The 26,346-nt window shown below is 44.0% G+C and overlaps 2 protein-coding genes across 3 annotated transcripts; one reads left to right on the top strand and one right to left on the bottom strand.

Annotated features, from left to right (window-relative positions):
* Positions 1–61: 61 nt before the first annotated feature.
* Positions 62–21,665, bottom strand: LOC108157600 (hexosaminidase D). 2 transcript variants are annotated; one of them, XM_033389251.1, is made up of 3 exons: positions 21,545–21,665; positions 1,703–2,458; positions 62–1,652 (listed from the first exon to the last, which is right to left on the bottom strand). In XM_033389251.1, exons 1-3 carry the CDS (start codon positions 21,593–21,595, stop codon positions 288–290), a joined length of 2,172 nt encoding a protein of 723 aa, XP_033245142.1. In that variant the 5' UTR covers positions 21,596–21,665; the 3' UTR covers positions 62–287. The 2 variants fall into 2 exon arrangements, with proteins under 2 accessions (XP_033245142.1, XP_017145217.1); XM_017289728.2 differs by lacking the exon at positions 21,545–21,665 and adding an exon at positions 16,642–16,789.
* LOC108156472 (single-stranded DNA-binding protein 2) lies at positions 19,581–25,958 on the top strand. The gene is made up of 2 exons (XM_033389263.1): positions 19,581–20,416; positions 21,944–25,958. The coding sequence occupies exon 2, from the start codon at positions 22,523–22,525 to the stop codon at positions 23,864–23,866; it is 1,344 nt and encodes a 447-aa protein (XP_033245154.1). The 5' UTR covers positions 19,581–20,416; positions 21,944–22,522; the 3' UTR covers positions 23,867–25,958.
* The last annotated feature ends 388 nt before the right edge of the window (positions 25,959–26,346 follow it).

Genomic DNA, 26,346 nt, shown 5'->3' with positions numbered 1-26,346 from the left:
CTAGCCCGCACTTGTTTCTTTTTGGCAAATTACAAATTACTTGTAGATTTTGATTATCATATGATTATTTTAGATCTTTTACTTGTATAATTGAGCTTTGGCTTACAAAGTAGTCTAGAAAAAATGAACATTTAATGCTATTAATTATAGATGTATGTAGATAGATAGAGAAATGCCTGCTGCAGCGCTGTTAACATTCGAATTATCGCTTATTTTCCATTGCTGGGTCTTGGGGCGTTTCGAACGCCATCACTATACATTAGTTATCAACATCACGGTGTGTTTGCTCAGTGCGGCTGGCGATCTGTGACCAAGCCCATATCCTCCTGTATCCTCAGGGTCAATGGCAGCGGCCGTTGTGGCCAGGTGCGGCGTTGGAGCAGCGTCGCTCCGCTGGCCAATTGGCGCTGCAGCGCCTCGATGGTAGGATAGATGTGCTGCTCTACAAATTCAGCCACCGTGTACTCATCGTACGCCTCCCACAGCAGCTGCTGTGCCTCGCGAGCCATTGCGCGCAGCTCCTCAATCAGTATTGGCGTTCGGGCAATCAGCTCGTGAACTCTCAACGGGGAGCTGAAGTTGTGCCTCACATTGTAGTCGGAGAGCCAGGCGCTCTGCTCACGCGTCTGCTGTAGATAGGCTCCCACTTCGGCCAGTTTGTCGTACAGACGAAGGGCATACTTGAAGACCATGTGGCCGGGATAGTTGCAGACAGCAAACAGTTGGCTATGATGGGCATTCGGATGCAGTTCTAGCCAGGGGCGACCCGAGCGTCGGCTGTCCGGCTGAAAGACGCACTGCAGCACGCGCAACAGATCGTTGTCCCTTGGATTAGTGCTGAAATAACCCTTGGAAACAGTCGACAGCGACACCATCAGGCTGGGCATTCCCACTGGCAGCAGTTCGCACAGGACGGCAAAGTGATCGTATCGCTGCCAGCCGGTTAGAGCCACACCGCGCAGTCCTTTGGCAAAGCGTCCGCCCTCCTTGGCGATGACCGCCAGCCAGCGTATGTTGTTTTCCAGATGATGCTGCAGCGGCGGCACCAGCAGGCTCTCGCCGAAGGCCCCCTTGTAGGCCGAGGCCACCCAAGCACTGGGAAAGACCTTGGCATAGGTGTCCCACAGCTGCGGCTGGATGAACCGATAGATATCGCTGGCATACACCCACACCATGGGCTCCACATAGCTGCCGATCTGCGAGTGCTGAAGCTCGCTGAGTGACATCGATCGCAGCTGATCATCCCAGATGACCACGCCCAGTTGGGGCCAGTGGCGACGCACAAAGTGCGAGAGACTGATCACGTGCGACAGGAACAGCTCGCTCCGGAGTCTCTGGCGGCAGGCCTGGCACTCCCCCATGCGCTGCACCTCATCGCATCCGATGTGGATGTGCGTGAACTTGATGGGCAGTGTCGGGGCTGAGGGGGTGGCCTTGCCGATGCACTGTAAATGCAGCTCGATCACCTGGGTGAGCATCTGCTCCAGCAGGGCCATGCTCTGTGGCTGACTGGGGCAGATGGATTGGGGACTTTCGGGCAGCTCCCTTAGCTGCTCAAATCCCTCCAGTTTCAGGACATACTCCAAATGCCCGAAGGTCTGAAGCAGAGGCATCACACTCAAACCATGCAAGGCGGCGCACTCCAGAAAGTCCTAAAAGACTATAATAAGTTAAATGAATCTCTTGAATCCCTCAATGTTACCCTCAATTCATCTTCTTTGTAGGCATTGTGGGCGGCCAGCGGCTGGAGGGCTCCAGTAAAGGGAAACATATCCTCGTATTCGATCAGTAGCCCCGTGGCACCCAGAGCCCTGAGTATCGGCAGCAGTTGCTTGAGGAAACTCAGCTTGGGCGGGGCCCCCTTCAGATCCAAGTGGACGAGACGCTCGTTAGGGGAACGTGGCCCGTCTGGTCCGATACCAGCCACCACGGGAACGCCCATCCGCTGGAGATCGTGCTCGTACTGAGTCTGGCGCTCGGCAGAGCTGAGCATACGCTCATCCTCCGCATTGGCATTCAGCTCCTCCATTCCGGCGTTGCGCTGACGCTGCTGCTGTTCGAGTATCTTCAGGCGCTCCTGCTCGAACAGATAGCTCTCGGACAGGGGTAGTGGGGCCTTCTTGGCCTGGGTGGGACGCAGGAATCGCACGTTGCCCAAACGCTGGACAGTTGGCGCCTTCTCTCCGGCGGCGTTGTCCTTGAGTCGATCGGCGCGGAGCACACGGTTGGCCTGGGCAATTAGCTTCTGGATAATATGGACCTGCTGGTATTCCGTGTTCTGCTGCTGCTGTTGGCGCTCTCTTGCCTCAGCATTCGCTGAGGGAACCGGCAGTGGTGGCGTGGTGGTCGTATCGATGAGTATGGCCCATGTCCAGAGACCCAGCAGCACGAGGCCAGACACTACTAGCAGGAAGGAGAGTTTGCGGCGCCAAATAAATATCCACAGATTCGAGTGCATCTGCAGAGAGGGAGAGGAGGAGGGAGAGATTGTGGGTTAAGTAAAGTGGAGCCGAGGCCCTGCAGAGTGCAAGCAACGGAAAAACTTTCTTCATTCGCCTTTCATAAATATTTGAAGATCCAACAAGTAGCCCCCGGAGCTAAGCTATATATAAATCTGCCCACAATTCGAGTCGCCCGCATGTTACACATACGCCACCGTCGCCGCACAGCATTCATTGAGGTTAAGTTGAGGGCTGTTGCGCGCTGTTGTTGCCTTTGTAAATGCCTCTCATCCTTTTACAGCGGGGCTCCTAGGGCTATGTACTATGGGCCCCGGCAGGAAGACTTTTGTACTTCTGTCTGCAGAGACTACAAAGGCTACAAAGAGCCACTTATATGGGTTTTTTTTCTTATTTTTATGAGTACAAATCTCACTGGTTGAAAGAGAGACAGCAAAGGCACGAAGTGGAAGAGTCAATCAGTCGGACATATAATCTTGCTATTTTATACAGTAAGTTTTGGGTAGTTGTCGTCGTCTGCTTGAGCGCACGAGGCTAGAGAGCCCGGGGTAGGCGCACGAACGAAGCTAGTGTGCAGGAATATAGGATATATTGTTTAATGTTTAATGTTTAATGTTCGATCTACAAAGTGGAAGGACCAAGCTATATATGTATTTTCTAGGGGATCTACTACCACTCTACTATACTCTCCTCCACCAATAACGACTATAAATGTTGTGTGGCATATGTATCTTTAATGGAATGTTGAACTCCCAGATCTACTATTAGCTGCTGCCATTCCTTCCTCCCTCATTCTCTTTTATTGCTCCAATTAAATTCCGTTTATCTACTTTTCTGTCCCACCATGGAAAACAAACCCTGTTGCATAGCGTTATGATGGCAAGTGCTCTGCATTGAATGCTATGCGAGATTGTTGGCATTCGGTTTAAATAGGCACAACTGGCTGCTTATTTAAATGAGTTTCTGGCCGAGTCATAAAAGCAGCGCACACACACACATAGATAAAAGTCAGGCACAGTCCAGCAGCAGGAGGAGGAGCAACAGCTTTGGGGCCTGGGGCAAAAACTTGCAGTTCGACAGGCGATAAATGCAAGTGTTCAAGTGGAAATATGCAGCTGTCTGTCTGTGTAGCGGAAATTGAATTGCGTTGCGTTGCCAGTCATAGGCCCCCCCCCCCCCCCCCCCCCACATTCGTGACTGACTCCCAGACAAAGACAAACTCACACACAAAAGTTCTCGAGTCCTTGTGGACAGTGTGCCAGGACGGCTTCGGCTGTGGCTGAGTGGATGAGTTGAGCTGTAGTGGATAATCAGAGGTAACCACGCGTCTGCCCGTTGAGTCGCAATTGTCGCAAATTGCTGAGTGGGCGAGGGCAAGAGGTGAGCCCCGGCTGTGGATGCTGGTAAACTTCATTTCATTAGTGCCAAAAGGAAAGCCACAGCAGCCGCAAAAAACTCTACAATTTAGCTCAAGACATCTTCAGTTGTGTTGTGGGGACATACCAAGCTACTCTTGCCTTAAAGTCCGATCCTTGCCTCAACTCTCAACGCAATCGAATTACAATTATGTCACTCGAATGATGGTAACAATACAATTAGGGATTCTTTTGTGTATAACCCAATGGGTATTGCCATTTATAAGCTTCAGCATCCTTCAGCAAATAACCAATCGAAATCCGATTGCCGACCCATTTGACTTAATCCACATTTGCATTATTCCACTCTCTCTCTCTCTCTCAGCCTCCTCCTGCACTCCTGCACTCCAGCACTCCTGCACTCCTGCACTCCAGCACTCCAGCACTCCAGCACTCGCCTGACTTTCCAGCATTTGTTGTTGCCAAAAAATAGTGCACTCAAAGCGCTGCCAGCGGAGAACATACAAATATTGTATGCATGTACAGCACTCGTATGAGTACTTTTCTCTTTTCAATCACCCTTTTCTATACCCTTGCAAAGAGTAGTATAATGCGTCATGCGGCAGAGCCCCTCGGTTATAGGTTTATGAAAAAGAAGGTATAGGACTTTCACTTAAATTGTTTGTGGCTCTGTCTATAAACCAATAAAAAGTCTCAAGACGAAAGAGTATTCAACCTTCGACTACTCGAGCCTCTCGTTCAGGCACTTTTTGTTGTTGTTTGATGCATCAGAAAGCCACAAACAATTTTGAAAGGGCGCTCGCTCTCGTTTTCGGGCGCTTTGTTGGCTGAAGTTCTCTTTCCGCTCGAGAGTGCGGAGCGGAGCTGGCGAGGGCCAGAAAATAGAGAAACCAACTAAGCAAACAAAACGCACAGACACCCACTGCAGACACACAAAGGACAAAGGAGTGTGCAGGCAGGACGAGTGTGTGTGTGGCCAGGGGGCGTGACATGGGCCAGAAATAGGCTGCCGACATAGACATATATAACAATGCCCCGACTTGTGGCCACCCGTGCCCGAGCCCCTGCCCGTTCGCCTCCCCTTTGATGTCGAATTTCAGACATCTGATGCTGGCGATGATGCTGACGCTGACGCTGATGCTTTCACTTTTGCCTGTTTGTTCCTGCCACAGTCCACGTTGCATATCTGCCTGCCTGCCACAGGACCAGGAAGGGGCGCTAATTGCATTCGGGCTATAGAGCAGTTCAGGCAACTGTTTTCAAAATTAAATTTAATTGCGCCACAAACCATCGGGCCAATTTGCAGTCACCATTCATTCGGCCATGGACAGGAGATCTGCCGGGGAAACCCCACTATGCACCATCCGTAACCTGCTGTGTGGCACGACCCCCAGCCGGGGCATGATTTCCTCTCCTCACACCCTTCGATGTGAAGTGTTTGCAACGCCGACCGCAGCACAATTTGGCAGCTTGCCACAAAAATAAAAATGAAACTGAAATATTTTGCCAAAACAGCAACAAAAAATCTGCAGAGAAATACTTAAAGCGGGCTCTGACGGACTTGAAATGCACTCAAGCGCTGTTTATGATTTCTCCCAACCCCTCAACACACCCCCACTTTTTCCAGCGTATAACGGGGTATAAGAGAATGCCACCCAAAATGTTAGCTGTTCAATTTATAAGGAATCTAAAGGAAGGAAAACATATTCAAGGACTTCTGCAACGTTCAGACGAGGAACCTTCATAGAGACCTCCACTTTTGATCCTATAAGAATCAATCAGGAATATCTTATGAATAAGCGTTGAATATATATTTAATCAGTGTAGCTTCATTGAAGAAACAGTCCAAAAACAGAGAAATTTTTCCAGCAAAGGTGGAAGTTTGGAAGAATTTCCTATACCAAAAAAAAAACTGTTTGAAATGAGATAAATTCCAAGAATAACACTAGTATACACCGATTCCGATCCACCATCAAAATTTCCAAGCAACCGACTATGGAATACTCTTAGCTCCGTAACTTTTTAAAATTCAAAATAAAAACTGGGTTATAATATTGATTGTACTTATAAGAAGATTTTTGCTGATTTTACTTATTGGTGGATAATGAAAGCCTGATCTATTACAATGAAAATCAGAGGTTAAATAACCAAATCTTTTGGATAATATAGAAGTTATAGACAGCTGTATGAAATGTGATGAACCTGGGTTAATCGAAACCCTGGAACAACTCATCTGCAACTGTGCGGCGCTCTTAAGGTCAAGGAGAAAATACCTGGGCGCACCGGTGCTGGCTTCACTGGAAGATGCCTCCATGAAGACGCCACAGCAATTAGACCTCAATTCTCGAGGACTTTAGAATCCCATAAACACACTCCGAAAACTAAGGGCCATATTGGCCTTGCTGAGGGCCGTCCGCGTTCGGGGTCCGGGTTTCGGGTTTCGGGTTTCGGGGCCTAACCTTTAGGCATTTCAATGACAATGATAACTCTTTAATTGAATATTCTTTTAAAGTATTAAAAGTGGCCTACGGCTACTGGCGCACAAAAAGCACATGTATTTTGTATATCCCTGCGGCAAGCCACTAATCATAGCAACGACTTTGAGATCTGCGCAAATTTTAGATACATAATTATTATATATTCTTCCATTTAAAAAAACATCCAACATGCATTAGCCATATAAAAACAGTTCACTCTTCATTAAAAAAGTGCAATCTTTGTTGGCATTCAGCTTCTAATAGTTTGCTTCAGTTAGTAGATTCAGTAGATTGTAAATTAACTGCCAATTGCTGCCAATTAAGCTGGCAAAATGGCTCCAATTAAATGCCATATTCCTCTGGGCAATTAGTGTTTCACATATTGCTTTTCTGTGTTGAAACCAGATTCTATTCGCAGATAGTTTCCCTTTTAGTTTACTGCCACATATGCAGGACATGGCAACTCCTTTTATTGTCTGGAGCAGGGCTAGACTCGTATTTAGTCAAAAAGAAAGAAGCTCCATCTACCTTAAAAAGAATTTCGCAAACAATTTACAGAGTATGGATCCATGGTCTAGCATACACTGGCAGCAGGCCATTCATCGTGGCTGCTCCTGGCTCATGCTCCTGGCTTCTGGCTCTCCCACTGCTGTTTCAGCATTCCCATTCACTGGCTCCAGTGCTGGCTCCGCTTAAATTGCATTCCCTGCATTGCATTTTCAGGCAAGGGAAAACTTGCTCCAACGCAACAGGGGGGCTCAAGGGCAGAGCAGAGCTGGCTTACCGTGGCTTTAAGCGTAAAGCAGCAGGCCGTAGTTGGGCCATAGAATACCCCAACGGAAAGCCAGAGCGGGGGAGTGGAGGTCGATTGCATGGGCATGCAAAATATTGTGTTTTGGGGCCGGCTAGCCCTCTTCAGACCTATCGCAACGAGAGCCATAATCGGCAATTAGGCAATTTAACGCCTTATTAACGTCCATTAGCCAGTGCGCAGCCGACTAATGGCCGACGAGCTGAGGGCCAAACATGGGCCGATGGGATATGCATACCTTTTATCCCCACTGCAGCCTCAAGATGGAGCTCGATGGGCACTCAAATATATTTCACCAACTCGCAATGCAGTGCGCTCTGGGGGCAAGAACAGCTGGGGCACGGAACGGCACGGCGCGGCCCGGATGGAGTGCTTGCTCTGCTATGCATGCTGATGATGCTGATGCACATAGCCGGAGTTCATACCCATTCCCATTCCCATAGCTTCTGGTTAGCGCCTTTAAATTGCCGGCAAAGGATCCAAATGGATTTTCCAGTTGAAGGCAGTCAAGAGAAATAGTCCAATTACACTAGGCAGCAATATTTTTCCATTTACCCATTTGGGAGAGTTTAAGTCAAGTAACCACCATGAAAACCGCTTGAAACCAGGCAAATATTCACTTCTGTTCGGGGGGTATTATAAAGCGCTCAATAACGAAGAAAAGCCCAGAGTTTGAACTCTACCTGAACTCTACCTCTGCCGCCCACACAGACAAAAGGCCCAAAGCCCATACAAAAAAGTTTTCGCTATTGACCCACTTTGAATGCCATAAACAAATTTAATTCCGGCCATAAATGCATTTTGTTTTGTTGCCAAAAAAATTGGCAATAAAATGTATGCCTTTTCCCCCGTCTGTCCCCCGTTTACCCCCCCCCCCCCCCCCCCTTCCCCTGAATAACAATATAATTGGCAAAGCAAATGAAAAATCTAGAGAGGGTAGAAAATATAAAACAAAAGTTGTCGCCGTAATGGTTCGTGCCTGGCATCTGGCATGAGGGTCTATATATGTACATCCTTGATGAAATAGTTACTGCCAGGCCCCACTAGGACCTTCTTCCTTCCCCCCTTCTTAGTAATTTTCCTGAAACTTCCCTTGCTCGTTGGGGGAAGGGGAAAACTTAGCAAAGCTTCAAAATTGTCTGCATTCCGTTTTTTGCTTGGGTCTCTCTGGCCAGGCTTAATAAAAACGTTGTTACCTACTTCATAAGTAGATTATAACTGCAAAAGTTTAGAGCGAAAAAAGCAAAGCATATCATGGAAAATGGAGAGACAGAGAGAGAGCCACAGACCCAGACCCGGACACAGAACGCGTGAAAGGGGGAGTGAGAGAACATCAGGTCTATAACTATGCAACACTTACTCGTAGTTTTGTGCGCTGCAAGGCGCTAAACAGTAAAAAGCAGAAACTGTCACAGCGTCTGCTACCAGCAGCACAAATGGGGAAAACGACAAAAAGGTGCAACGATCGAGGGGCACGACTGCTGTGATACCCCTTAAGGTAAGCCCACCACAAAGACAGGAAAGTCAAACGAAGCTTTGGGCTCTCCACTGATGCTACCTATGGTCATCTCACTTGCTCTTTTGTGTGTTGTATGGCAAGGATATCAGCTGATCTAGTAATTTTCTATAGCCATCCTCTTTGCTCCTATTGCAAGAACTGTCGCTTTAGCTGTTTGACAATGCTGTCGATTACTCTCCTTGATGGAAGGTTCTTTCGAATGACAATGCTCTCGATTACTTTCTTGCGTGTGAGGTTCTTTTGCATGGCAATGCTCTCATTTACGGTCTTTCATAGGAGGTTTTTTAACATGGCAATGCTCTCATTTACGGTCTTCATAGGAGGTTCTTTGGCATGGATATGCTCTCGATTGCTCTCTAACCTAGAAGTTTCTTTGGCATGGCAATGCTTTTATCTGATTTTTCTCTTTTTCCTATAACGATCTCTTGCTTGGCAATACCATTTCGTTTGCTCTGTGCAACAGAATTCCATTTCATTATATACTTCTTCCTTCGGTATAATGTCTTCCTCATGGCAATGCCTCCTCTTAATATTACAGCCTTTCCGTTTGCTTTATTTACCAAAATATTTCTTGCACTACGTTAACAGGAACTCGGGGTCTGTTTGTTTTTGGCCATATTAATTACAGGATGCAACATGCCCCAAGTGTATCGGGGTATGAAAATCACGACAAGGCCACGTAGCCAGAGAGTCCTGCTTGAAAAGGGACACTCGGCAGCTTGGTGTTTATAATTTGAAATGATTTTTTGTACTGCAAACAGCACGGATAAAAGAGCACACAAAAAAGGAAAGCCAGGCAAAAAGAGGGGGAGATTGGACATGAAACGTGTTTGCTGCTTGTCACACAGATTTCTAGACAGAGATTCCTCGAGTGCTATATCATACAAGAAAGGATGCTGCAGAGCAGATATAGGTAGATCTAAGATTGTTCTGTGGCTGATTGCTGGGGAGGCATGGCAATGACTAAGCTCCGCCTTTGGCTGTGGGTTTTACAGCTGGAAATTCAATCAGAACATGTACAAGAATGTTTGCACTGACATATGCTTCGGCGAATCGATTTCAATTGCATTATGGGCATTAGAGTGATTTATGAGTCCTAGAGTGTGTGGAAGACAAATTGATTGAAAAATGGTAAAGTGGAGCAAACAGATGGAAAGGAAACTGCTCTCTTGATTCATTTTCCCCTTGGGTGAGAAGAAAGGAACTGCATTTAAGGCTGAGGGCTGCCTTCGATATTTGTTTAAAGCCAATCGATGGCTTACCATTTCTGTGGGGATGCATTTTCCATCAGTTTTAATCACTTTGGCCTGGCCCAAAAGTCAATGCACACGAATGGATGCAACAGTGCGTATGCGTGATATTTATTTAACGATAAGAATGCAGCAACCGCAGCAAACATTATGCATCATTAAATTCGAATGTCAGCGTAATGTCATGCATATTTATATATATGTATATGCAGAGCAGCTTATGTATTTAAATTCCCCTTTACATATATTTCCGGTCTGTAATTTGTGGCTCACACAAAAATTCGACCACTTTCAACGCCTTTTAATTCCAGTAAAAGCCATTAAAGTCTTTTGTTTCACAGGCAGCAAAATGCCGACTAGCCTGGGAGATACTCACTCGAGTGGAGCACTACCCCCACACCCCAACACGCCACACTTACTCTCTCTCTCTCTCTCTCTCTGGAGTGCATCCGTCTGCCTGCTGTGTGACTGTTGACTCCTTCGTCGCCCTGATGACAGCAAATGACGAACGTTGACAACAAAATGTTTACTAATGCAGACAGACCCAAAACAGTGACAGCCGACTGATGGAGTGGCGCTATATACGAGGAAGTGTTGGCCCACATAGGCAGGCAGGCAGCAGAAGGGAAGGGGAGAGGCCAGAAGAGAAGCCCACCATATGGAGGAGCCCACCTAACAAGGCAGGCTGGCTGGTGGAATGCACTCTGGAACTGAAACTGGGGCCTCGACTACGGGTCGGGTCGAGAGCTCTGATTGATGTTTATGAATTATTAAGTAACTGCACGGAGATCGAGATGAGCCAGAGCTCCCCATTCACGGCATCTATCCCCTCTCCTCTATCTACTGAGTGCATGCTGTTTGATGAACGGCAAACCAGGAAACGCTTTTCCAGAAACCAATCTAAAACCGGATGATAGCTTCAAGACCAAAGAAGGGTCTTACTTAAACAGTTCTAAGGGTATTTGGTGTTAGAGAAGCTGACTTTTGGCCTTACTAAGCCAATAAATGGTCACCGGTTGTTTGTAGGATTGGGCAACGTCTCTACATATTACAAAAAAGGTACAGCGATAGCTTCCAGAAGGACTGTATTACTGTTTCTATCTATATGTTTCATTATTTCCATGGATTCTAGGTAGAAGGCACAATTAGAATTTTTTTAAACTGTTTTGGATTCCAAAAATATAATTTTTTCCATTGTAATGACCCCAACTTTCGGCATCGTTTGTGCAGGTAACAAAACCACTTTTTTACCATTGAAATTGATAGATCATAGCAGAGCTCCCATAGTATTTATCAGTGATTTTTTCTCCCGCAAAAAAAAATGCTTAATGAGCACCCGAAATTCACTTTTTGTCCTCTAATTTCTGTAAGGCACAAACAAAATGGCGCAGCTTTTTCAAATTTTTGACAGGAATCAAATGACAGATGCCTTGTGACAGATGCAGTGTTACCCTATCAAAGAACAAGCGGGAAATTTAAAAGGCTACGAGACAACAAATATGAAGCCAATAATATATCCAGAATTTAAAACAAAGATTGCACTCTTAACAATCTCATCCTTTATAACCTTTTCTAACCTTTTCTTGACACAAAATTCTCTTCTTGATTTTGGAAGTACACCAATATTAAATGAAATACCCCACATACACTTGGGAAATAGTTTAAACTTCAGTTGCAAATCAATTCGAAAGTCAACAAAGTTCAAATGAAACAGGGGAAACGTGTGAGTGTACCTGCACGATTCCACCTTCTACGAAATCTCTTCTCCCTCCACTTGGACCCCCCAAATGCAATTCTAACTTTGCTGCCAATTTTCTGTGTATTTGCGAGTGTGTGCCAAAGGCTAACCAGAACATGTCAAACACTTGAGTCAAGCCAAAAACTTTTGGTCAATTGTTTAACTGGCTGCCGCCAGCCGGTTGTATTTGGTCATGGCTTTGGGGCATTAGTCAAGAGTTGAATCCAGGATTGAGGTGGCCAAAAGTGAGGCAAACTTTTAAGCCAATTTAGAAAATGCTACCATGTATGCCTCGCCCCCGCTTCAATGCTTCATTTTAAACCATTTTAAGCTCTTCTTCGGGGAACAAGTGCCGCAGCTAGTAATTAATCTTTGAGTGGCGCAGAGGCAGAGCCACATAAATCACTGTCTGACGGGGCTGCACGTTGCAGCATGCAACATCTGATGTTGTCGCGCCATACGCTCAACTTTAGTGGAGCCACTGTCGCGCTGTCACTGTCCCTGGCATGTTCTAGGGTTTCACTAGTCGAGTGCTTGTTTTTCTTGTTGCTTCTAATATGTCTTAAAAATTAATTAAGCGCCCGCTGGCTGCCGGAACAGAACAGAAGAACACACAGCAGGGCCGAGAAACAGACACAGCAGGACCGAGAGACAGGCAGGAGATTAGCTGCCAGAACAGAGGCAGAGAGACAACTAAGTCGCTTCAGAAGGAAAGCCATTCTAGCCAGAACCAACACAAAAACCGAGTTTGTTAGATTTTTCATTGAAATTTCCATATTTTCTTGCAGCTTTGGCTTCAGACCGCATTTGCATGAGCCCCTCCTCTCCCGCCCATCATCCCCATTCCATTCCATTCTGCAGTGCAATTAAAATATTTTCACTAATTTAATTTTGGACCAAGCAAACGGGCGGGGGTATTATCATGCAAATTATAACAATTTATACGCATTAAATGCAACAGCGAATAGCCATTCTTTTCTCCTCTGCCCCATTTTGCATAATCACCCCACTACCCACCCCTCTGCGTACATATATATCTTCCTGCCGCTTGTATCCTTCATTGTGTGGTCCCCCCTTTTGGCATTCTGTAAATGCAAATAGAAATGCAAAACTTTTCACATCAAAAAAACACAGCAACAAAACAAACTGAGGAATTCAATTGAAGCACGTCGAAGGGGAAATGCACTTCCTTTGAAGCTAAGCCTATTGAAATATTCAGATTGTAATCATTAATCATAAACCACTCCACACAGGCTTTGGTAGATATTTCACGGGTACAGTCAGAACAAACAACAGACCCAGGAACGCAAAGGAAAGAAACAGCTATAAGGAATTGGAATAGTGGATATGAAACAATGGATTGGATGACATTCAAGTGTTCAAATCTCTGCTTTAAAAGTCCGGGTACAGTCTGAACAAACAACAGACCCAGGAACGCAAAGGAAAGAAACAGCTATAGGGAATTCTAATGAATTGAAATAGTGGCTATGAAACAATGGATTGAATGATATTCAAGTGTTCCAAACTCTACTTTAATTTGTACAACAACTCAAATATTATTCAAACTATTTATTTTCGAAAGGCTTCAAATAGAAAAACTCATTTTGTATGTGCTTTACTAATTACAGCAGAATTTTTAGCAAAACCATAAAATGTTGTAGAGTTTGTTTTAGGAACTTTTGTGGGGCGAACATTCCTTAAACTTAATTACTTACAAATGGCTCGCTTTGTGAGAGCAAAAGAGATTACAAAATGCCAGCAAAATGTAGTCGGAAACTAAAGATTCCTTTCGTTTACCTGACAAACATTATGGCCAAGTTCTAATACCCCCAGATAAAGTTTAAAAACCGAAATGAAACGAGACTGTTCGGGCTGTTAGAGGCATGAAATGAGCCTGGCAAAACTTATGTCTGCGGTCCCAAGGACCAGCAGCTGCAGGAATCCTGCCTATCCTGCGTCTGGTTCTGGCTCTGGCTCTGGCTGTGGCTCTCATTTTGCATGCGAGAAATGTGGCACTGCTTGCAAATGAGATTTCTTCTGTTGTTGCACGCTTAATGCCATTGTTGCACGTTGCACGTATCCTGCGCATCCTGCTGCACGTACCCATTGTTTACATTGGGAATGTTTTCGTTTTGCTTGTCACCGTCTGCTCAGTGGCCCCAACACCCTCCCACACAGCACACACCGAGGACAAACAGGATCTCCTGTCTCCTCCCAGCACAAGGTCTGACTTCAATACGCACTCATGCAGATATAATTTGTGCAAACGCACAGGCACACGCACATACATCCCTTATTCCGCATTCCGCATTCCGTACCCCTCAATCCGCAGACCATATACCCCAATGCGACGTCATCAGCAGAACTCTAAATAACTTTCAAATGAAGCACTATGCAGTGCTGGTATTCGTGACCGCCAAACAAATGGACACCGGAGCGCAAAGGGGGTTCCCAAAAGGAATGCCATCATGGTAATGGAATATTAAAGGATTTGGATTACAAATAAATAAATGAAGAGGGGATATGGCTAATATACTCTTCCTTTATGATCATCCGATCATAAATGCAAATCTTGTATGGCTTATCGTTTCATTTAGTTGTTCCAAATTCCCATATAGTCCGCCGGATGGAGAATGGATCGTAGGTAAACTTACTCTCCCATTCGTTCCCCTAGCATCATTTAGATCTCTCTTTCCTGAACTTTTTCTGGTACTATCACTTCTTCACCCAAATCCTTTCCATATATTCCATTCTCTGAATGGAATTCATTCCATTCCAAACCGATCTAAGTGTCCCTTTCCTGATCTCCACCCAAAAGCCTTCGCTCATTACCCATTTCTGCTCTGTTCCATCCTTTAACCATCTCGGCACTCTATTTACCCCTGCTATTCCCCTGCTTATACGCAGATTGCGTTTCACGCATGGCTGCCAGCGCTCAAAAATGGGCCTCGACGGACCCTGGAACTGGGCCTGCCCACTGGGAAATGTGCCATTGTTTTTAAACTATAAATACACTCACGTATATATGTATGTATGTATTTGGCAAACTTTTTCGTGTTTCTTGTCCATACGTTTTATGAACATTGTAAAATTGTGCTGCCTGATTTTTTGCTCGTCCTTTTCGTCTTTTTGTTTTGTTTTTGTGTGCGGTTGCGGTGGCCAAAGTGTGAATGTGTGAATAAGTGAGTGTGGCTGTTAATGTGTGTGTGTGTGTGTGTGTGTGTGTTAATGAAAAGTTCCCCCAGTTTCCACATGGCTAATGAAATATTTAAATGTAATTTTGGTGCGTTTATCAAAACGACGTTAATTAACTGTGGCAAAATGTTTTAATTAGGACATATAAAATGTATATGGTGCAGGTCCCCCCCCCCCCCCCCCCCCCCCCCCCCCCCCCAAGGAGGAGATCCCTACACAAAAACCAATACTCTTCTGTTCTAAGAGTGGGTCTGACTGGAATTGAAATAAACGTAGCCTACTTTTGCGGGTCCGAACCGAACATGAATCAACGTTTTTCGGTGGCATGGCCGTTTTTCAGGGCAATTGAATTACAAGTGCCACTGCTGCAACCTGCAACGACGACCAAGACTTGCAAGACGGACACCAAAAGCGGAAAAGGCAAAACGGAAACGGAAACGGAAACGCCTGCCATGTGCAGCGGTAGTGGGTAGTGGAGCGAAGGGAGATGGCTTCATAAATCCGGATGGTTGGCAACACCGCAGTAAGCACAATCCCCTTTTGAACTCTTGTGAAATATATGCTTGCCAAAAACCCAGATGCTGCTTCAGCCAACGATACATGCGTGTGGGTTTACGGTGCGGTACGGTTGCGGGGGGTGCGTGGTGTGAGGTGCCGGTGTTCATGTGAGTGACAGAGAAAAATACATGCTCCCTACTTCACTCTTGTTCGCTCTTCCGCTCCGCTTAAACCGCAAGGAACAAAAAGAAAAACAATTTAAATGATAAATCATAACGCTCTCTCTTCGCTATACGTTTGGCGTGGCATAAGGACGTACTCATGCAAGGATGAGGCTGCATGAAAAACCCTTGCGCAAATAAATGCATTAAATTGTCAAGCAATTAGTAATGTGTATGATAGGATAATGTAATGCCATTAATTGAAGCTTAATTCAATTACTCAGAGAGTTATGCGTGCTGTCAGATAGTTTACAGTGCTACAAATGTTTATTAATTCTGATTTGTGGCCCATCTGGGACACACGCAGTCGAATCGCAGTCAAGTCCTTGTGCAGCAACGGCCCCATTCATGCAATGTTCGAAATGTTTTTAATTGAATGCCCAACGCACATGTGGAACGTGCAGTGGGATGCTGACAATTCTGCTGGCATGGCAAAAAAAAAAGGTAATGTTTGGTAGCCAAAAGTCAACAGCATGGAACAGAGCCAGAGAGCCAAAACCCAGAACAGCGTCAGCATCAGCATCAGCCTTAAATCCGTTTTCGATTCCCATTTAGACGGGGATTCACACAAGCACACACATACACATACACTGGAGGATACGGGCACAACAAATGTTGCCCTTGGGAGCTGTCAATGGGTTGGAGAGCCCCTGCTCAAAATGTCGCCCTCAATTTTAACAAAATTAGAAATGCAAAAGGATTACCATTACGATTTGTTCAATAAAATGTGTCAAATAAAAATTGACAAAAGGGAATTGAGAGAGCAAACAAGACAGGGCCTAAGCCCCCCTATACCCCCGCCGTAAAGCGACATTATTCATTTGGTAAACGATGGCCCACAGGAGGCAATCGACTGGGGGACAGCCGTCACCAGTCTGTTCCGTTTGAATGGAGGGCTCCAATATGCAAAATCAGCAAAGTTTTTTAACTTTCAAAAAGGGGTAGGGGAGCGGGAAGTAGATGCCGCATGCAACGCTTAGAACTCGGTCATCACGTGCTCGATAAATGACAAAAAAAAACCCAAAAACCAAAAAAGAGGAATTAGGTATGTTTATTTATAGTGCATTTCTTGGAACGTAACCATTTTGAAACTTAACTGTTTAGGCCGGTGTAGTCACACTATAATTAACTGCATGGCGTATTATAAGTCGCGTGTCGCAAAGCACGAGAATTGCGAAATTGCAGTTCAATAGTCGAGCAAATTGAAGCGCCGCACCACGCACAGCTTTCTCGAACAGTTGCAGTTGCACTAATGTTTATGCCCCAAGACACAGACTACTTTCATTTGGCGGCAAGCTAAAGTTCTTGCGCACTAGACTTGTTTCAAACCCCACCATGTTCCCGCGCACGAGCTCGTTTTTTCAATCTGGCAATAATGGTACTTTTTACAAACATCTGGCTGCATCAATACCTGCAAGGTCTATTAAATGTGGGGTAAGGCAGGCGCCCTCTTTATTGCTTTCTTTGTGTCTCCTTACTTTCCATGTAATATACCTTGGGACATTGCAGCGAGCATTGGCACATCGGCTTTTGGTTATGTTAAAATTTGTATTAGACAAGATCCAATAAAAGCAGTTATTTAAAATAGGCCAGTAAATTAGAAAATAGGTTCATTAATTGGGTAAAATTATGTGAGCATGGCTAGATAGCTAGAAATATTTAATCGAATCTAAATCGAGGATATACAATCATTTATTAGTATATTTATGGTATATTTTGAAAATTAAACCTTTTTTTTGGTATTTATTTGAATTTAGCATGGCTATATGTTCTATATAGCTGGTATTATTCGACGGAAGATCAAAATTGAGGGAATCGTCGTATTTGTTGAATCGGTAATGGCCCGGTTGACAGCATTTAAATCCTTGTCGCTCACATTCAAAAAAAGTTCGATTTGGCGCGCACCACTCGGTATATTTTTCAAATGAGACCGTATATTTCGGTGCTGTTCTGAGGGTCATACTGTAGAAATACTGGTTTTCGCCGCGCTCCCATGGCATTTTTGTAAATTTCATCAATTCATTAATTTAATTTTCAATTTTATATAGAAATCCAATAAAAGGAAGTATTTCGAATAGGCCAATCATGTATAGAATTGATTCATCAATCGAACAAAATTGAGTGGGCATGGCTAAATGTTCTATATAGATAGTATTATTCAACGGAACAAAGAATTGGTCGTTTTTTGAATCGAATTTGAGTTCGCCGCAGTTCGCCCCAGTTCGCTTTTGCAACAATGAGTCTCATTCCATACACAAACATGTTGCTAATTCCATGCACACATACCCTGGGGGAAATGAATGTTATAGAATTGTGAATACGTTTGTCTTCCAAGGCTCAGTAGGTATCAGGATCGACAGAAATATATACAAGATACTAATAATGTACTTGAATATGTCTAAAGAATATCAATTTGAGACAAGGTCTTAATAAATTGCGTTTGATCTTCATATAAAATGAGCGAAATAGGGTGTACAAAGGGCTATACACGCATCACGTCTTCAAATACCAGCAACATTGCGACTGTTTTTTTTTGTTGAACTATTTTGTTTAAACCTTGTTTTAGTCAAAATACAATAAAATCAAGGACTAAAAACTGGCCAGTTAAGTAGAAAATTGATTCATTAATCGTATAAAATTATGTGGGCATAGATAAAGGCCCGGTTGACAACATTTAAATCCTTGTCGCTCACATTCAAAAAAGTTCAATTTGGCGCGCACCACTCGGTATGTTTTTCAAATGAGACCGTATATGAGGGTCATACTGTAGAAACTGGTTTTCGCCGCGCTCCCATGTGGTGTTTTTTAGTGCTAAATGGTATTTTTGTCATTTATTAATTTAATTTTCAATGTTATATAAAAATCCAATAAATGCAAGTATTTCGAATAGACCAATCATGTATAGAATTGATTCATCAATCGTACAAAATTGAGTGGGCATGGCTAAATGTTCTATATAGATAGTATTATTCAACGGAACAAAGAATTGGTCGTTTCTTGAATCGAATTTGAGTTCGCCGCAGTTCGCCGCAGTTTCGCTTTAGCAACAATGAGTCTCGTTCCATACACAATGTTGCACATTCCATACACACTGTTGCGGCAACATTTACTTGAAAACCGTATTTTAGTCAAAATAAAATACTTTAAGATAATTAAAAGAAGCAATCTTGTAGAAAATGCATTTATCTATGGGATAAAGCTACGTGGGAAAATCTATAGCTTGAAATATAGGCAATACCCGATTCGCCGCAGTTTCGCTATTGCAACAATGAGTCTCATTCCATACGCAAACATGTTGCCAATTCCATGCACACATACCCTGGGGGAAATGGATGTTATAGAATTGAGAAAATGTTTGTCTTCCAAGGCTCAGTAGGTATCAGGATCGACAGAAATATATACAAGATACTAATATTGTACTTGAATATGTCTAAAGAATATCAATTTGAGAAAAGGTCTTTATAAATCACGTTTCATCTTCATATAAAATTAACAAAATAGGGTATACAAAGGCCTACACGCAAAATAGTGACTCTTTTTTGGTTGGACTTTTTCGTTTAAACCTTTTTTTACAATAAATACAATAAAAGCAAAGATTAAAAACAATCCAATCTTGTAGAAAATTTATTCATCAATGGGATAAAATTATGTGGGCATTACTGAAAGATTTAGTTTGCCAGCATTATTCAATGGAATATTAAAATTGAGCAATATGAACGAATTTCCCTTTTCGTTTGTTTTGATTGACCTATTTCGCTACTTGTTTTTCGTTTGACTTATTTCGCTAAAACCTCTTTTCACGCAAAACGCAATAAAAGCAAGTATTAAGAATACACCAGTTAAATAGAAAATTGATTCATCAATCGTATAAAATTATGATGGCATGGCTAAATGTTCTATTTAGCTAGTAATATTCAACGGAATATCAAAAATGAGGAATATGTAAAATATAACTTGAATTCGTCAGTATATTTACGGTATATTTTTAAAACCGTCTCGGTATATGTCGGTATATTTCTGAGGGTCTTATCGACAAACCGGCGGGCACACTGCTCTACAACTTGTAGCAAAAACTTGTATTTATACGAAATTTTTGCTGTGTAAAAAGGAAAATTTAACGAATTCAATATTTTAATCGAAGTGAAAATGTGAACGTTGTGTTTGCTTTTGAAATGAAATCCATTTAAAATGCATTTCAACACACAAACTCGCTGTGAAAATTTCGTACAGGCAGAAAAGAGCCGATTTTTAGTGGAAGAAGAAGCAGCACCATCAGCAGCAGCCGAACGGGCAGTAAAAGCAATCGTCGAATACACGGACAAAGCGCAAGGCGAATGAAACTCGTGTGAAGAGAAAACTTGCAAAAATTACAGCAACAACAACAGCAGCAGGCGAAAAAGTGTGTTTAGAAAAGAAATTAAAAACACTCACATATACATACCCACATAAAAACACACGAATACAAGTACACCCCGAAGAGAATTGGTGCAAAAAGCAACAAAAATAAAAACGAAGTAAAATAGCGCGCGGTTTAATAATAAATAATTATATGTATGCGCGCAAAACAAATGAAGAGCCGGGGAGCCGCAAAGACAAATACGAATACGAAAAATCAATGAGATTGTAATAAAATTCCGTATTTTTGCTCCTCCTCCTCCTCTCTCTCTCTCTCACTCGACTCACTCTCTCGCTGTCGTTGTCGTTCTCGCTCTCTTGTCCGCACGAGCGGAGCACTGCCACAGCAGCCTCTCAAATTGTGTGTCTGTTTGTGTTTCTTGTTGATTTTGTGATAAAATTGCAATCAACAACATACACGGTACAACAAAATAAGTGTATTTAAACAAAAGTATTAAAACAAAATAGTAACGAAAGGTGCGTATGCAAGAATAACAAACAACCATCTGTGAGTTTGTGACAGTGTGCAGTGTGTGTGGCAAAAAGTAGAACGTGCGAGAGAAAACCCGCGTACCAAATTTGATGACGTCTCCAACCTAGACACAACGGCAAACCGAATCGACAACAACAATGGTGAAATATCGGTAGTAATGTAGTTTTTTGTCCTACTACTGTTTGCGGGGACCCAGGGACAGAGGAAACGGCAGGGCAGCTCCAGCGACAGAAACGCCAGCAGCAGCAGCGCCAGCAGTGAAGCAAGCAAGCATCAGCCGTTGTAGAAGAAAAGAGAGAGATGGACCGGTATTTTGTAGTCAGTGCAAGCCAGAACAGAACCGAACCTCGGGCTTGGCCCTGCCAGAACAGAACCTCTTCTCTGCCGTCAGTTGTTGGATTTTTAGAGCCCTGGGAACTCACTCTCGAGGTTGATTAACAGCCCGAAAAGGGGAACAGAACAGAACAGCCAGCCATCACATCACAAAAAAGTGTAGCCACTTTGCATGAAGAGCTAGAAAGAAAAAGGTGTACTTGCCTTCCCAGTTTGCTCTTAGATAGCTCTCTGGGTATGGTATGGGTAAACCTTATTTGGTTTCATAATAGATTTCTGATAACATCTGGCCAATGATAACAGCTGACAGTCTCCCAATAAACACCATAAACTATATTCGAGTGAGTTAGAGTGCATGGCTGGAGGCATGCATGCTATTTCACACATGCGAGGCTCACTTCATACGTATTTAATGACTATATTTAAGAGGTTCTGTGGAGTCTCCATTAGATATTCGATATTCGTGGCCCTGGGCCTAGTAACGGATGCACCTGCCTTGTAAAGCCAATTGGCCTTATCGCCACGCGCCCTGTCTCTCTCTCGCGGTGCTGTTGTCACCCATTCAGTCACTCAGTCACTCACAGTGGTGTGTTAATAAAATGGGGAGCAGCAGCTCCCTAGACGAATTTTGATTTGAATAGCCATTTGACAGCGGGAGCCTCATACAGTAGACAGACAGATTACGTTGCCTGCTGCTGCTCTGGCCTGGCCTGGCCTGGCCTTTTGCTACCTACGAAACGACCAAACGGAGCAGCCAAGAGCATCACTCACTCACTCACCTGGCGACGAACAGCGACGCACAAAAGTCTGTGCGAAAAGTTCGCGTACATTTAAAAAGATTCTATCAACTATATTTAAATCGTGCGTGTTTTATATTATTAAATTAACAGTGTTTTCTTTGACAATTTAGAACTAAACGTAAAATATTAACTAAAACTTCAACAATAGATAAGCCAAAGTGAACCATAATTGTTGGCAGTCAGTGTAGCACTTGTGCCGTTTTGTCGACAATGCGCGCGCTCCCTCTCTCGTACTCACGCAAGTACACACACTCATGCACGGACACGCATATAAATACATATATACAAATTTGCAACACACATACATACAATGTCGCTCATTTTGCCCTCTCTCACTCACGCTCTCTTTCTCTCTCTTTGGTTTTTTTCTGTTTTTAGTGGTTGTGCAAGAAGAAGCAGCAACAATCAGGCAAAAAAATACCTGAAAAAAAAATAAACGGTAAAACGAAGAAGTGGCGACACACAGCGGAGAGCGCGCTGAAAGTTTATTGTAAAAAAATCGCAAAAAATTAAAAAGCACAAAGTGTGTTTTATTTTTCATTTGCAAAGAAATACAATAACAACAATTATATTAAAAATGGTGGAAGTAATAGAGCGGCAGAGAACGGCTGCGTGAGCTCAAAGCGCGGCCAATTAAAAAACAACAACAACAGCAGCCGCAGCGAGCACCAGCAGAGCAGCCACTGAATCCAAAAGCAGAGGCAGAAGAAGAGAAGCTGCAGAAGCAGAGCAACAGCAACAGCAAGAGCAGAGCCTCGAAAAAGTACATAAAAATATATAAATTTAAATAAAGTGGAAGTTGGTAGAAGCCAACCACCAGCGAAAGAGCGAAAGCAAACGAAGAAGCAGGCGAAAGGAAAAGCAAAGAAAACCACCTTACCAGCGAGCAGCGACCAGCAAGCAGCAAGCAGAAACATCACATAAACATAAACCACCAAAACCGAAGAGACCAACAAAATGTACGGCAAATCAAAGACATCCGCGGTCCCCTCAGATGCCCAGGCACGGGAGAAGTTGGCCCTCTACGTCTACGAATATCTACTGCACGTGGGCGCGCAAAAGGCGGCGCAAACATTCCTCTCCGAGATCCGATGGGAGAAGAACATAACGCTCGGCGAGCCGCCAGGATTTCTGCACACCTGGTGGTGCGTCTTCTGGGATCTGTACTGCGCGGCGCCCGAGCGTCGGGATCAGTGCGATCACAGTTCGGAGGCCAAGGCCTTCCATGATTACGGATTCGTCAGCTCCGGCTATGGCGTGAATGGCATTGGACCCGGCGGACCACACAACGCCGGCGGTCCGGCGCCGAGCCCTCTGGGACAGATGCCTCCCGGCGGCGATGGCGGTCCCATGGGACCCGGCGGACCTATGGGTCCAAACTTTTTCCCAAATTCAACAATGCGGCCGTCGCCGCCAACGCATGCATCCAGTCCACAGCCGCCGCCGTCACAGATGATGCCCGGCCAGCCGCCCTTTATGGGCGGACCCCGATACCCTGGTGGCCCGCGACCAGGCGTGCGCATGCAGGGAATGGGTAACGAGTTCAACGGCCCGCCCGGACAGCCAATGATGCCGAATAGTATGGATCCGACAAGACCTGGCGGCGGCATGGGTCCCATGAATCCACGCATGAATCCGCCACGTGGTCCCGGTGGCATGGGACCTATGGGCTATGGCGGGCCCGGCGGAATGCGTGGCCCAGCACCCGGACCCGGCGGAATGCCGCCCATGGGCATGGGCGGAGCGGGCGGAAGACCGCCGCAATGGCAGCCCAATGCGTCAGCGCCTCTAAATGCGTATTCATCATCATCACCAGGAAATTACGGACCCGGCCCCGGCTCGAACGGTCCACCCGGACCAGGAACGCCCATAATGCCCTCGCCGCAGGATAACACGCAAGGTGGTCCTGTCGGCGGACCCGGCGACAGTATGTATGCACTTATGAAGCCAGAATTCCCCATGGGCGGCGGCCCAGATGGCGGGGGCGGCGGAGGAGGGCCCGGCGGCATGGGTCCAATGGGTGGTGGCCCCAACTCGATGGGTCCTGTACTTAATGGCGGCGGTGGCCCCGACGGCACCGGTCTGGATGGCATGAAGAACTCACCAGCCAACGGGGGACCGGGAACGCCACGTGAGGACTCTGGCAGCGGCATGGGTGACTATAATCTCGGCGGGTTTGGCGGCCCCGGCGAGAACGATCAAACCGAATCGGCGGCCATACTGAAGATCAAGGAGAGCATGCACGAGGAGGCCAAGCGGTTCGAGAAAGACTCAGATCATCCGGACTACTTCATGCCATAACAACATCATCAACATCATCATCACCAGCAGCAGCAGCAACTTCACCAGCAGCAGCAGCAACAACAGCATCTCAATACGGTGGCAGCCGCTGTGGCAGCTGTTGTGGCAGCAGCTGCATCGAATGGCACGGCGGGCAGCCCCTCGGCGGCATCCATAGCAGCGGCAGCCCTTGGGGCGGCAGCCTCCAATCTGCTCAGTAGTGGCAACAACAATTTCTAAAAACAAAAACAAAAAACCAAGCATAAAACAAAAGCGGTAGTAAAAATCCTTGATACATAAGCATAAAGTAATTAAAATTAATACATGTATGAGAAATAGAGAAACCCTTAAATATAATAGACTAAAAGGCAAACAACAATTTGTAAAATGTAAAACTGTATAACGATAAAAGGATCAAACGGACAAATCTGTTCCCAGTTCCGGTTCCGGTGACTGTACCGCACCCCCACTGCACTGTAATTTCCACTTCTATTACTCGCTGTTGATTTTAGATAAGTTCGTTTTGTTGTTGTATTCTATTTTTAATATTATTTGTCGTAAATTCAACTTGAAAATGTCCCAGAAATGCAGGACAGGAAACAGTGCAGTGAGGTTAGGGCAGAACGAATGACGAGCAGATTGACGTCTGGCAACGCTGTCAGAGCAGCAGAGCAGGAAGCAAGCCCCCTCCCCACCCAGAAAGGGAACGAACAGGCACAGAGAAACCCAGCCGGGAGTAATCATAAAAAGAGAGAAACAAAAGCAAAAATACTTAAAGTAATGTTAAAATATGCAACAAGTCTAGCAAGTCTTCTGTTTAGTTCACACTCTACTCTCTACCCCTCGAAACAGCCGCTCAAAACTGTCTCTCAAGCATCCCTATCCTATCGCCCACTATTTATACCAATTTACTTGCTTACTAAACGAAAAACCCATAATCGCAAATGAATTTTTTGTTAAGCAAGGCGCAACAAAAGATCGCTTATGGCATAAAATGATTGAATGAATGAATGGAATATTTATAACGATATGCATAATACACATAGTTGAGTATATAGCTAGCATTATTGGACATGTATTTGTATAGATTGTAACACACGTTCTTATAAATGCTCTCCCCCAATTGATTTTTGCACAATGGGCACAGTGTCTAGCAGATCGGTTCTTCGCTCGTTCGGCCCCGTTCCGTTCTTGCCCCAAATAATATTCTCTTCTTTAATTCTCATTGTACAAATTGTAAACTTTGCACTTTGCTGCCGCTATTTATTTTATGCTTTCATTCTTTATTCTGTATCTTGTCTGTCGATCTGTTGGTTCGTTTGTTTGCTTAAGGTTTTGTTGTATTGTTTTTTCTTTGCGTTTGCTCTTTCTCTCATGTGTATGGGTATTTATAATTTAACCAAACAACTAAAACGAAAACTGTTATTTAAGTTCCTTTTAACAGCGAGCAATACCATATTTATATATATGCGATATGATATAATATGATATGTGTGACTTCCCCCCTCAGTTTTTGGAGATCGGCAACAGTTTGCACTCGTTTCGATTTCCTCACGGCATTGTGTGCATTAGGACACCATAAGAAACTTATATAGAAATCTATATATACATCAGTATATATATATATATATACATATAGACCAGAAACCGATACAGATTGTAGCCTATTGTATGCACTAATTTATTGCAGAATAGCTACGCGCATAACTATAAGATTTAGCTGTTTAATATGCATATGCAAATATATATATTATATATATTTCTTAAAGGCAGCAAAGGCAACCACAAATGTAGAAACCTAAAAAACCTAACCCCAATGCAACGTTTAATTCAAAAATATCACATTCAATTCAAAAACAAAATGAATGCTGTACAAAACAAACAATATTTATAAAGTACATAGAATATATATAGATATATATATATACATATATATTGTATATGTCTGTGCTTGCATCTATATCCCCGATACAGCACATCTCGCATTCATAATGATGGATGCTATGATGGAGGAGCAGTAGAAGGGAAAATCCACCCGTATAATAGCATTAGATTCGAGGATAATTTATAAGCCCCAAATCAAAAGGAATATAAATAAAGAAAATACATTACATTTCTTTATAATACAACAAACACCACACACATACTAACACCTTCACACACACACACACACGAAACACACGCAAATCAATTGATAAAATAATTTAAAGAAAGAAAAACAAAAAAAAAAAAAATGCGAAAAAAATCTATTTTAAATATTGTATATGTTTAATGTGTCGGAATTTAAAAAAAAAAATATGTACGAGAGACAATTTATAGTATGTGCTGCATTGATTTAAATCTAAACGATGTGGCATGCCGCATCCATGATGCGTCAAGCGAGAAAAACTTAAATAGTAATTAAGTTAAATTTATTTTCTAACGCTTACGGTTTAAGCGTTTCAATTGCTGGATCTATATTAAAAGAATAAAACGAAACAAAACAAAACAAAAAAGCAAGC

The sequence above is a fragment of the Drosophila miranda genome, chromosome 2, assembly GCF_003369915.1.
Source record: "Drosophila miranda strain MSH22 chromosome 2, D.miranda_PacBio2.1, whole genome shotgun sequence".
NCBI lineage: Eukaryota > Metazoa > Arthropoda > Insecta > Diptera > Drosophilidae > Drosophila > Drosophila miranda.
The sequence above is the reverse complement of the archived record's forward strand: the minus strand, read 5'-3'. Positions and strand labels throughout refer to the sequence as shown.

What these genes read in the sequence shown, in the direction of transcription:
- LOC108157600 (XM_033389251.1), bottom strand. Translation starts at nt 21,595, where the DNA reads ATGTACGCGAACTTTTCGCACAGACTTTTGTGCGTCGCTGTTCGTCGC. An exon ending in GCGTCGCTGTTCGTCGCCAG is followed by an intron (nt 2,459 to 21,544) that starts GTGAGTGAGTGA and finishes CCCTCTCTGCAG; the next exon opens with ATGCACTCGAATCTGTGGAT. An exon ending in ACAAAGAAGATGAATTGAGG is followed by an intron (nt 1,653 to 1,702) that starts GTAACATTGAGG and finishes ATAGTCTTTTAG; the next exon opens with GACTTTCTGGAGTGCGCCGC.
- LOC108156472 (XM_033389263.1), top strand. Translation starts at nt 22,523, where the DNA reads ATGTACGGCAAATCAAAGACATCCGCGGTCCCCTCAGATGCCCAGGCA.